The sequence below is a fragment of the Leptopilina boulardi genome, unplaced genomic scaffold (genome assembly GCF_019393585.1).
Source record: "Leptopilina boulardi isolate dan_hultmark-lab unplaced genomic scaffold, ZJU_Lbou_2.1 LbouV2_116, whole genome shotgun sequence".
NCBI classification, from domain to species: Eukaryota; Metazoa; Arthropoda; class Insecta; order Hymenoptera; family Figitidae; genus Leptopilina; species Leptopilina boulardi.
Genome location: NW_026137659.1, coordinates 134,807 through 147,248, shown reverse-complemented (window position 1 = coordinate 147,248; position 12,442 = coordinate 134,807). Strand labels below are relative to the sequence as shown.

The window sequence follows — 12,442 nt, the reverse complement described above, 5'->3', positions numbered from 1 at the left end:
TCCTCTTCTTTTCTTGTTATGAAATAACTAATATATATTATAATAATTATAATTTACATTTCTATATTAAATATTCAGAAAAAAATTCTGATTTTAAAATTATTACTTTTTTTTCTAAATTTTTAATTACCAAGTCAGTGTAATTTGATTTGGCGCCAATTCTTACGCCATTTTGGTATCAATCCTGTTTATGCGAACGATGGATATTATTTGTGTCTTGTAAAATTTAATTTTGTTTATTAAAGTGATTTAAAATGCTCGACAAATGTGCAATTTCATAAATAATTGCACATTTTTCTCCAATATCTATAATATAATACGTGTAGTTAAAAATGAATGTTTAAATGTTTTGAAAACATAATAATTTTAAATTGAGGTTAACTGCATTTGCAAATGGGTAAGAATTTTTTCATTTATCCAAAATAAACATTGCGTTTTATTAACAATATACAAATGTAAAGAATTTAAATTTGTTTTACGTATCATCATTACTTGTTTTTTTTTTCTTAATATGAAAGAAAAAAAGTTTTGTGGAAAAAAATACAATGTAAGCGTGCAACTAGTTTATTATTTACAAAACGTTGTGTTTTTTTTTCTATATATAGCCACATGTAATAACTAAGCGGAATTTATATTTATAAAATTCAACTTGACAATAAAATTCGGAGAAAATGAGTGTCTTTAAATCAGATCCCTCTTCATCGGAGGATGAATCTCATAGTGAACGTGTTCACTTTGATATGGGAAAGAAAAGATCATTTATAAATTATATCGATGGTGATGAGTGTGAAGGTGAAAGAAATGAGCCAAAAAAAATGCGCTCCGATGATTTATATTCAGCTGGCAACATTGATTCGGGACATTTTTCTGCCGACGATGCAGAAGTAGAAAATACAAAATATTCATTTAATAGAATACCATTTCAGTATGCAGAAACAAGTTCTAAATCATTGGAATCCGAGAATAATAGTAGGCAATCTTCTGTTATTAAACATGTCAATGTTAGAAAGGAATCGGATTCTTTTGCTGATTATCAAGAAATTGACACAAATACTTTAATGTCAAAAACAGTAGATAAATTTCATGGAAATATGAGAGGTAAATATTTAATTTTTAATTGATAAAACTTTTAAAAAAATATATATAAAAATTTTTTACATATGATTTTTGAAAAAATCATCTCGTTAAAATGAAAAGAAAAAATTAATATACATTAAAATTCCACCAATATTATTTCTTCTTAATAAATTATAAAAATATTTTATTTGAATATAAATTTAAAAATTACAAATTGAATATAAACTGTGTATTTACATTATTCAGTTACTTAAATGCAATTATTGTAAAATTCAATTAGTTTGAAATTTATTTTTGTAATTCATTTGTATTTTTGAATTTCATTCGTATTTTTTTTTTTTTTTATTAAATTCAATAATTTTCAAAAATACAATTTTTTTCCCCTCCTATTCAAGTGTTTATAAAATTCAATTGTTGCAAAAATTAAATTACATTCTTTAATTTAATTATTTTTAAATTCAAATTTTTACTTTTTAAAAATTCTCACTGGAAAATTTGTGGGAGATAAATAATTTTATGAATAAATTTTTAAATAATTAAATTAATTAATTTTGTAAAATTTTATTATTTGAAGAAAAAATTATTTTATAACATTTTCTAAGTTAGAAAACCATTTTAAACCAATTTCCTGGTTTTTTAACATTATAAAATCACGCAATATAGTTATTTTTTTCCATTTTTTTTTCGTTAAATAAAAATAAATAATAGTAATTAATTTGTTAATTTGCTTAAAAATCATATATATATCGTGAATTTATTAAATATTTTTAAAAATTTTCTCATTTTCTTTGAAACAATGGATTGTCTTGCCCTAAAAAAATTGTTTTTTGTTAATATTTTAAATTTAAAGCTAATTTATGTATCTGAAGTTCTGAACGTTAACTAAATGCGATTTTAAGGCGCAAAAAAAGTCTAAATTTAATTAGTTAATAAATATTTTATTTTATATAACTAATGTTATTGGATAATAAATTCATTTTATTAATTCCTTAATAAGAATAATTCTATAAGCATATAATCAAAAAAATTTATTTCGAATATTTCAGAATCGAAATAAGAGAAATTTTCAAAATTTCAATTAAGTAGAACAAATTTCTAAAAAAAAAATTCTTAAAGTTGTATTTATACATTTTTTTAAGCTGATTCAAGCAAATTTATTCGAATTTAAAATTTTGTCATAGGTTTAAATGGTAAAAAAAATTTCGAACAATAATTAAGTTTTACAGATTTATAAATTTAATTTTTTTTAAATAATTGAATTGCAAAAGATTTGAAATTTGAAATAAATTTTCTGCAAAAAACTGCTGTAGTATTTTTTTTTTATTTCTGACAAGAATTTATTTTACAGTTTTTATTTGTAACTTTTTTTTAAATATTTCAATTTTTTTAAAAAATGTTAAAATTTAAAAAAGTAATTGAATTTTGAAAGTTCTAATAAATTTGGAAGTTGAAATTTTTAGTAATAATTGAATTTAAAAAAATTCAAATATTTTTGAAAATAATTGAACATCAAATGATTATTGTTTGAAGTTTTTAGTAATTTCCGGTGATGAAGAATTTATTAGAAATTACAGACAAAAATTGATCTTCAAAAGTTTTTAATTGAAAAATGCTTTTAGATAATTGATTTTTTTGATGAATATTATAAAATTAATTAAAATGATTAAATTTTGGAAGAGTTACAGTTGAAATTATTAGCAATAATTGAATTTTAAAAGATTTTGTTAAATTTCAGACAATAATTAAATTGTACAAAGTTGAAAATAATTTTTCAAATAGTTTTAGATAACTTTTTTTTAAAAATAAATGAATTTTTGAAGATTTGTAATTCAGTTTTTTAAAATTAATTGAACTTTTAGTGATTTTTAATTTAATTTTTTGTTGATTTTTGTTGATGAAGAATTTATTAAAAATTAAAAACAAAAATTGAACTTTAAAATTTTCTAATTGAAAAATGCTTTCAGATAATTGAATTTTCGAAGAATATTATAAAATTCATTGAAAATAATTTAATTTTGATAGAGTTACAGTTGAAATTTTTAGAAATAATTGAATTTTAAAAGATTTTGTTAAAATTTGCAAAAGTGAAAATAATTTATCAAATAATTTTAAATAACTTCTTACAAAATAATTGAATTTTCGATGATTTGCAAATCAGATTTTTGAAAATAATTCAATTTCAAGTGATTTTATATTGAAATTTTTGATAATTTCTGTTGATGAAAAATTCATTAGAAATTACAGACAAAAATTGAATTTCAAAATTTTTAAATTGAAAAATGCTTTTAGATAATTGAATTTTCGAAGAATATTATAAAAATCATTAAAAAGTAATTAAATGTACGAAGAGTTACAGTTGAAATTTATTTAAAAATAATTGAATTTCAAAAGATTTTGTTAAATTTTAGACAATAATTAAATTGTACAAAATATTGAACAAAATTTGTCAAATAATTTTGGATAACATATTTTAAAAGTAATTGAATTTTCAAAGATTTACAAATAAAATTTTTGAAATTAATTGAATTTGAAGTGTTTTTTTTTTTTTTTAATTAAAATGTTTGGTGATGAAGAATTTATTAGAAATTATAGACAAAAATTGCATTTCAAAATTTTTTAATTGAAAAATGCTTTCAAATACGAAAATGAATATTTGAAGATTTTTATTGAAATTATTGAAAATAATTAATTTTTGAGAAGAATTTATGTGCCTGAAGTTTTAAACGTTCAAATGAACGAAAAATTTGTTTACCACTTTTTTAAACTTCAAATTTTATTATAAAATATTAGTTTCTTTATCAAAAAAAAATAAGTGAATAACTTATGAAATTTTTAATGTACCTTTTTAATTTTATTGATGTAGTAAATTTAAAAAAATTTATAAACCATGCGAATTATTTCGTTCATTTGAACGTTTAGAACTTCAGGTACATAAGAATTTTGATTAAAAATTTGTTAAATAATTGAAATAATGAAAATCTGAAGAAAAACTGCCGAGGCCTGACTTTAAATTATGAATTTATTTTTGATACAAAAATAAACATTTTTAAAAATTTAAATTGAAAGCAGTTAAAAAAAAATAATTTTCGTTCATTTGAACGTTAAGAACTTGTAGAGCCTAAATTTATCTTTGAAAAATTTTTTCTTGTTTAATATTAATCTTTATTTTTAAATTAAATTTCTTTTTTAAATTCTTTTTAAAAATTTTCCTGCATAGGAAGAAATTATTAAAATATGTAATATAAAATTTTTTTTCAGAATCAATAGGAACAAAATTGATGCAACGAATGGGATGGAAGGGTGGTCAAGGTTTAGGTAAAGATGGCAAGGGTATAATTGAACCAGTACAAGCGGCAAAACAACGTGGTTTTCGTGGTCTTGGCTTTCGTATTGAAGAATTGGAAGCGGCACATGAAAAATTTAATCCCGACGATGAAATTGTCAAAGTTGAAGAGGACATTGATTGGTTAATAAATGATTTATATGAAGAGCCATATATCAATGACAATTGGATGACATTGGGTCCTAAAAAATTGACAATTAGCGATGAAATTGAATTTTGTGATCCGTTAACTGTGAGTAATGTTATTAATTCAAAAAGTGTTTTTGATAGGCTCGATAAAATTGAAATGCGCGATGCGCGTACACGTTCAAATCCCTATGAAACAATACGCAGTGCATTTTTCATTAATCGAGCGGCTATAAAAATGGCAAATATTGATAAAGCATGTAATTTCATGTTCACAAAACCGGAGAATTTAAAGAATGATGAATTACTTTATTTTGCTGATGTTTGCGCTGGACCAGGTGGTTTTAGTGAATATGTTTTATTTCGCAAACAATGGAAGGCAAAAGGATTTGGTTTCACATTAAGAAAGGAGAATGATTTTAAAATTGATGATTTCTCAGCTGGTCCTTGTGAAACATTTCATCCTTATTATGGACCACGTGAGGATGGCGATGTATTTTGGCCGGAGAATCAAATTGCATTGAAAAAATTAATAATGAAACAAACAAAAGGTAAGGGTGTACATTTTATGATGTCGGACGGTGGTTTTTCAGTTGAGGGACAAGAGAATATACAGGAAATTTTATCGAAACAATTATATCTTTGTCAATGTTTAATAGCATTGATGATTGTTCGTGTTGGTGGGCATTTTGTAACGAAACTATTTGATATTTTCACTCCATTTAGCGCTGGATTGGTTTTTTTAATATATCGTTGTTTTGATGAGGTGTCAATATTTAAGCCAAATACATCAAGACCGGCAAATTCGGAACGTTATTTAATTTGTAAAGGAAAACGGCCAAATACACAAAAAGTATTGGATTATCTATTCAATGTAAATAAAATTCTTCAGAAACGTGATGAATCAAAAATTGATGTATTACATTTAGTGCCAATGGAAATATTAAAGGGGGATAATAAATTTTTTGACTATTTAAAAATGTCAAACGATGAAATTGGCCGCCGACAAATAGTGGGACTATTGAAAATAGCGCATTATGCACAAGAAAAGGGATTAATTGAAAAAAGACAGGCCGATATGCGTAAACTTTGTCTTGTTCATTGGGATTTACCTGATAAAATTCGTAGTGTACCGAGAAAATCGAAACCACAGGATAAAATTAAAAAATTATTGGATGGACCATTGGATATATTGAAGAAAAATTTTAATTCATCGAAAAAATTTATTCAAGAAAATATTCAAAATACAGTTTTAAATTCGCCACTCGATTGGTATTGTATGCCATGTGCATCGACAATTAATGTAAATGATGAGAAAATGGCAACATTTTATTTGGGCTTGGGTCGAGCGCAAGTGTTTCGTTATGTTCGAAATATGTGGGAACGCGTTGATAATGTTTATTTACCAGCTGATACTCTTGTTTATGCCGAGGCTGTTATGGAATATCGAAAAACTGGTAGACATCAACGTAAAGCTGAACGAATTCATATTATCGATGGATTTATGTTAGGTGGAGAAAACATTAGTCAAGAATATTTACTCGACAGGTAAATTTCAATATTTTCTTTTCTATTCATAAATTATTCAAATTAATTTTAATTTCATTAATTCTTTAAATGAAAAAAAAAAAAAAATTATTTTAAATAGAGAAATATTTTTCTTTCATATTTTTATAGACACAAAATGTTGGCAACATTTTGCGAGGCACTGTGGAAACCAAACGGTCAAGAATGTCGAATATTCATGAAAGATTTACATTTGGTCGATGAACATTTAGAGGAAAAATTGAAATTAATTACATGCCAAATGAAAACTGGACCACAAGCTGAAGTTTATTATCCATTGAGAAATTCAATGGATTACAATAATGAAGAAGAGGACAATGAACGTTCATATTTCAAGCCACAAAGTTTGATATTTATGAAAGTTACAGCCGATCATTGGGCACGACATAAAAGTACAAAAAATGATTCTATCTATATTTATGATATTAAAAATAGAAAGTCCTTTTATGAATTTGATCGTCCAGCTAGTGCAAATGCTGATTGTTTAAAAACATTAAGTAGCATGATGGTATGGGATTGGCCTCAATGTAGTACCATCACTATGGATTTCATTATGAAATACATTAGAAAAGCACTTGTTAAAACGAATTTTAGCACTTAGATTTTTTTTTTTTAGTTTACATAATATAAAAAGAAAAATGTAATTTTTTGTTCTTTAAGATGAAAAAAGTTAATCTTGTCAGTTAGATTCTAAAAAAAAAGAGACTTGTTATTTTTGTATATTGTAAATTAAGATAAATTTCACAATTATGATCGTCAAATTATTATTATTAACTCAATGAATTTTGTTTGTTAGAGAGAAAATAACTTCTTTAAAAAAAATTTATTTAATTTGTAATATTTAGAGAATTATATATATATAAATATATATATATATATTTAAATATTATACATAGAAATAATTTTTTTTTCTCTGTACATAGAATGATATATTTGTATGTACTTAAAAATTATTCTTAATAAATTCGAAGACAGTACAACATATCTTTTGTCAATACTATCAAATATTTATTGATCCAAGCAGCGCCAAGAATAGTTTTATTTCCAAAATCAATGATATATTGTTTGCCAACAACAGCATTGTTTTCTGGTTTTTTATAAATAAAAACATGCCTTGTGTGCTCAACAATTGCTATAAAAGAGGCATCTGATATTTCTGAAAAATAGAAGAAAAAAATAAAATTTCCTAAATGTAAAATTTTTTTTTTTTTTTTTGTTGAAATACCTACCAGATGGTGATACACAGAATTTTTTATTTGTTTTACTAGCCTCGACATAGCCAAATGCAGGAAATGTCCAAATATGTTCCAATTCCCAATTTTCATTGTCACTTTGTTTTGTTGTCCATATACAACCGTCATGATCATGTCTGAAACAAAGCATCTGACCGGATTTTATTTTTTGTGTAAAAAGAATACAATTACTGCTTCCAAGCATTGATAAATTACTTGTACTGTGTGTATTCATATTTACTCGTTGAAGAACATTTTCACGTCCTTCTAAATCGCATTCTTCCAATTGTTCTGAATTAAAACCCAATGCGGGCTGTTCCACTCTTTCTGGTTGATCGGAACATAAATGAGCCAATCTAAAAAAAAATATATATAATTTACAATTATTTATTTTATTTAAAAAAATTTATTGCAAGAAATTAAAAATTTATCTAAAATTAAACTTTAATTCAATACAATATTATTAAAAATACAAAAAACAAAATCGATGTTCATCCAATGAGTTTCGTTATTTTTTGTTTGCTTTTTTGTATTTTTAATATAAATTCAAATTTCTTAGAAACTTAATTTTTTTTTTTTTAGACAATTAATTTGTTTGAAAACTTAATTATTTAAAAAGAATTTAATTTAAAAACTTTTAAAATTAAAATAATTTTAAAACATTCAATTTTGCAACTATATTTTGCAAATTTAATTATTTCTATTATATCCTATATAATTGTTATTTTCCAAAAATTTTTAACTAATACTATTCTAAATATCAAATAACTAAAAATCAAATAAAACTTTTTGTAAAATTTATCGTTTTCAGAAATTTTAATCAATTTCTTCAATAATTTATTTAATTTCATTATTTAAACAATTTACAAATTAAAAATATTACTTTCAACACATTAATTTTAATTCCAAGAGAATTTATTTATTATTGTTAATTAAAAAATTGTATTATAAATTATTCAAAATTATTATTATTATCATTATTAAGAATTTTAATTGCAGCTCTTCAAAATATTAAATTATTTTCAAAAATGTTATTTCGATTTTTTCAGAAATTTGTAAAAAAAATTACTCTTAATTATAAATTAAATTAAAATTAAAATTTTTACTTCAGCAAATTAGTAAAAATAAAAAAATTTCCAGTTCCTTTCTTCATAAAATTTTATCAATTCAGATTATAATCGAAATTTTCAAGATGAAATCAATAAAATTTTCAATTTTAAACAGTTTATCAAAAAAAAGGGTTACTGAGGTAAATTATAAGAATATTGTCGAGTAAAATAATTAACAAAAATTTTTGACTTAAAAATTCTCAATTATTAATCATAATAAAAATAATTGAAATAATTTTCAAATTATTTAATCAAAACAACTAAAATTATCTTCAAATTTTTAATCATAATAATTAAAAGTATCTTCAAATATTTAACGAAATAATTAAAAAATTCTTTAATCATTAAATCATATAATTGAAAATTTCTTCAATTTTTAAATTATTTTGAAATATTAAATTAAATTATTGGAATTATGTGCAATATTTTTAATTTTGAACAGATTTACAAACAATTTTCTAATGTAAATTTATGTAATATTATTGCGTCAAATATATAATATAAATATATAATAACTGTAGAAATCTTGGAAAAGTTAGGGGAAATTTTGTAATTAAATAAAATAAAATTTCATACATTCAATTATAATTACAAAATTTTCAATTGAAAATCTTCTAAAATTTAATATTTGACAAAAATATCAATTATTTTTATAAATTTTTCTAAATTTAATTCAATTTAATTTCTAATTTTTTTTTCCTGTCCATTTAATAAATAAAATAAATAAATTTAGTTCCTTAGATTTCAATTTTAATCGTTTTTTGGTGTTAAACTAAGAATTTTTATAATTTTATTATAAACATTTTATTTTCAAATTTAAGGGAAAAAATAAATTCAAAAAAAAAAAAATTCAAAGGTCGCTATATTTATTTTTCTTTTTTTTTTTTTTTTAATTTACCTGGAATGAATTTCCGCTGCTAAACTTTCATTAGGCAAAAATTCACCACCCGTATCACCTTTTAACAATTCACTCCACATTAATCCACTCTCAGATTTTATAAATTCAATTTCTAAAGTGTCATCTTTAATTTTCCACGTTGTCAAATCAGATTCCAATTTATGTTGTGTTTCTCCTTGTATCAAGACAACATCTTTCATTGAAACAGATATTTGTGTTGGTTTAACATCAATTTGAGGTGAAATATTTTTACATTTCTCTACTATTTTCAACCAAACTGTCACCGAATCATCATTTTGTGACCAACAATATTTTGGAATTTTAATACCCATAATACTGGTGTCATTGGAATTTTTTTCAACAATTTTTATTGGATTCAATGAATCATATTCAAATACAATTGGATCTTGACTTGCTGTATGAAAATAATTACCATTATCTTCAATATATAAATAATCAACTGTGCCTTTGACTTTTAAAATTTGTGTTCGATAGAGTGTCAATGATGACGATGATGATTCATTTTTTTCATAGGAATATGTCAATAATGTTAAACGTGAATGTACTTTTCCTTCTATTTCAACAACACTGTAAATACTGATAATCATTAAATTACTATCATTCATTTGTTGACAATCGAGAATAATTCCCGATTCAATATCTTCAAAGTGAAAAAATTCTTTCTCTTCATTTTCATTATTTATTAAAATTTCTAAATTTTTACTTCCATTTGAAATGACAGTGATATTTTTATTTGTAAAACCAATTGAAGGATTATATTTGGTACAAATATGTGATTTATCAACTGTTTTTAATGTATGAATTTTTTTTAAATTTCCATTAATAAATTGCCAAACAATTCCCGTATTGTCGACAAACCAACAAGACGAATCAAATGGATTTACAAAAAGATGATTATGAAGGGCAAATAATCTTGCTTCAAGCCATGATTCTCGTGTTGTGTTTGCTTCTAAATGAAATACCTCTGAAAAAAATTGTTTCCCATCAATATTTTCAATTGATAAAATTTTGAAAATTATTTTCTCGATACATTATAATTAATTAATTTTGTAATTTAATGTTTTTTTCAATTCATTTGTATTTTTAAATTTACTATTTTAAAAATTTAGAAGCTTTTTTTTTAATTGCATTTAAATTTATTAATTTTAAAAATACAATTTTTTTCCCCTATTCATTTAAAAATTAAATCATTGTAAAATTAAACTTCTATAGTAAATTTAATTATTTTTAAATTCCAAAGTTTACGAAGCTGAAGTACGCAACGTTTATTATATACGATTTTTAAAGAAATAATTTTTTATAATGAAAAATTATATAATTTTTCATTTTAAAAAATTATTTTTTTAAAAATCTTTTATCATAAACGTTGCGTACTTCAGCTTCGTCAAAATTTTACTTTTTCAAAATTCCGACTGGAAAATTTGTTTTTATTTAAATAATTTTAGGAATAGTTTAATTTTTAAATAATTGAATTGTTTAATTATTGTAAAATTCAATTGTTCAGTAATTTATTATTAAAAAAAAAAATTTTAACATTCTCTAAGTTAGAAAACTACCGATTTTCTGGTTTTCTAAAATATCAAAATCATGCATTAATCATTTTTTCAAATTGTTTTTGTTCAATAAAAATACAAAAACCCATAAAAATAAATAATAATAATATGAATTACAGTGAAACCTCGATTATCCGAACTCCTGTTATCCGTACCTTCTGTTATCCGAACCGTAAAACATTTTATCCGAACTTCTGTTATCCGAACTTTTTTTTGTCTTTTCATTTTATTAATGTATTTATATCTTAATTATTATTTAAAAAAAAATATATATATATTTAATACAAATATTTATTTGTAACAAATAATTATTATTTGAATCAATTAAATGCGGTATTTGTTTCAAATACAGTAATTATTGGTTTAAAAAGTACAAATTTATTTAATTCAAATAAAAATTATTTAGTTGAAGTAAATCATTATTATTATTATTATTATAGTTTAACTGTGACATTGTTTTACTTTAATTATATATAAAAACATTTGAAATTTCTATTATCCGAATTTTCGTTTATCCGAACCCGGTCCTGTCTAAATTAGTTCGGATAATCGAGGTTGCACTGTAATTTTAAAATTTGTTCCGAACGTTAAAATGAACGAAATAATTTTTTCGGTCTATAAAATTGTTAAAAATTACTTCATGAGTATATTATAATTAATTTTATATTTAAATAAAAAATGTAAATTATAAATATTAATTATTATAATTTTATTATAAGATTCAGAATATATAATAACAAATACAATTTACAATTTCTTTGGAATTTGATAACGATTTGAATAAACAATGGAAAAAATATAAAACGGTGCCAAAAATAAAAAAACTAAGACTAACAAAATTGATAAAAACAAAAGAATCGATAAATAAATATAAATTTATTTGTATCGTAAATAATTACAATAGAATAAAATTATTTTATTGTGAATATATATAGTAATAAAAATGTAAATAGATAAACATAAATTTTGAGGTTAACTTACCGTTAACGAGTTTCTTTTCAATTTCTATAGGAATATTTTCAGTACAAAATTGATATTTCTCAAAATTAGTATTAAGTAGACTTTTATTTGGACGAAGTTCAATAATTTTTGTCATTATTCCAAAAGTAAAACAATTTTATCGAAAGAGGAAAATAATAAAACGAAACAGAGGTTAAAACACACCGCCATATGTCACATGCGCGCGTAATATTTCTTTTTTTTCCTTCTAAAATGTAAATATAAACAAAAATACAATTTAAAATGTCATTAACAGTTATTACTCATAGAAGAAAATGACTTTTATGTTCTTAATTCATAATTCTACTTTCATTGATATAATTAATTAATCAATAAATGTAAACAAAATTGAGAATTTAAAAATCAATTATAAAAATAATTAGAAAATTTATGGGAATAAAAAAATTGTGATTTTAATAAAATTATTGAAATAATTAAATATTAGTTTATCAAATAATAACATATTTAAATAATTAATTTTAATTATTTTTTTTTGTGAATTATTACTATAACAAAAA

The 12,442-nt window shown here is 22.0% G+C and overlaps 2 protein-coding genes across 2 annotated transcripts; one reads left to right on the top strand and one right to left on the bottom strand.

The window, feature by feature from the left end:
• Positions 1 to 176: 176 nt before the first annotated feature.
• Positions 177 to 7,094, top strand: LOC127283186 (cap-specific mRNA (nucleoside-2'-O-)-methyltransferase 1). The gene is made up of 4 exons (XM_051307899.1): positions 177 to 397; positions 606 to 1,098; positions 4,336 to 6,094; positions 6,224 to 7,094. The coding sequence occupies exons 2-4, from the start codon at positions 672 to 674 to the stop codon at positions 6,711 to 6,713; spliced, it is 2,676 nt and encodes an 891-aa protein (XP_051163856.1). The 5' UTR covers positions 177 to 397; positions 606 to 671; the 3' UTR covers positions 6,714 to 7,094.
• Positions 6,935 to 12,138, bottom strand: LOC127283193 (nudC domain-containing protein 1-like). The gene is made up of 4 exons (XM_051307912.1): positions 11,907 to 12,138; positions 9,352 to 10,336; positions 7,342 to 7,700; positions 6,935 to 7,268 (listed from the first exon to the last, which is right to left on the bottom strand). The coding sequence occupies exons 1-4, from the start codon at positions 12,019 to 12,021 to the stop codon at positions 7,069 to 7,071; spliced, it is 1,659 nt and encodes a 552-aa protein (XP_051163869.1). The 5' UTR covers positions 12,022 to 12,138; the 3' UTR covers positions 6,935 to 7,068.
• Positions 12,139 to 12,442: the final 304 nt, after the last annotated feature.

Excerpts from the sequence above, each read along its gene's own strand:
- LOC127283186 (XM_051307899.1), top strand. The coding sequence starts at position 672 with ATGAGTGTCTTTAAATCAGATCCCTCTTCATCGGAGGATGAATCTCAT. Across the intron at positions 1,099-4,335 it reads ATTTCATGGAAATATGAGAG|AATCAATAGGAACAAAATTG; the intron begins GTAAATATTTAA and ends ATTTTTTTTCAG. Across the intron at positions 6,095-6,223 it reads CAAGAATATTTACTCGACAG|ACACAAAATGTTGGCAACAT; the intron begins GTAAATTTCAAT and ends ATATTTTTATAG.
- LOC127283193 (XM_051307912.1), bottom strand. The coding sequence starts at position 12,021 with ATGACAAAAATTATTGAACTTCGTCCAAATAAAAGTCTACTTAATACT. Across the intron at positions 10,337-11,906 it reads TGAAAAGAAACTCGTTAACG|AGGTATTTCATTTAGAAGCA; the intron begins GTAAGTTAACCT and ends AATTTTTTTCAG. Across the intron at positions 7,269-7,341 it reads ATTCTGTGTATCACCATCTG|AAATATCAGATGCCTCTTTT; the intron begins GTAGGTATTTCA and ends TCTATTTTTCAG.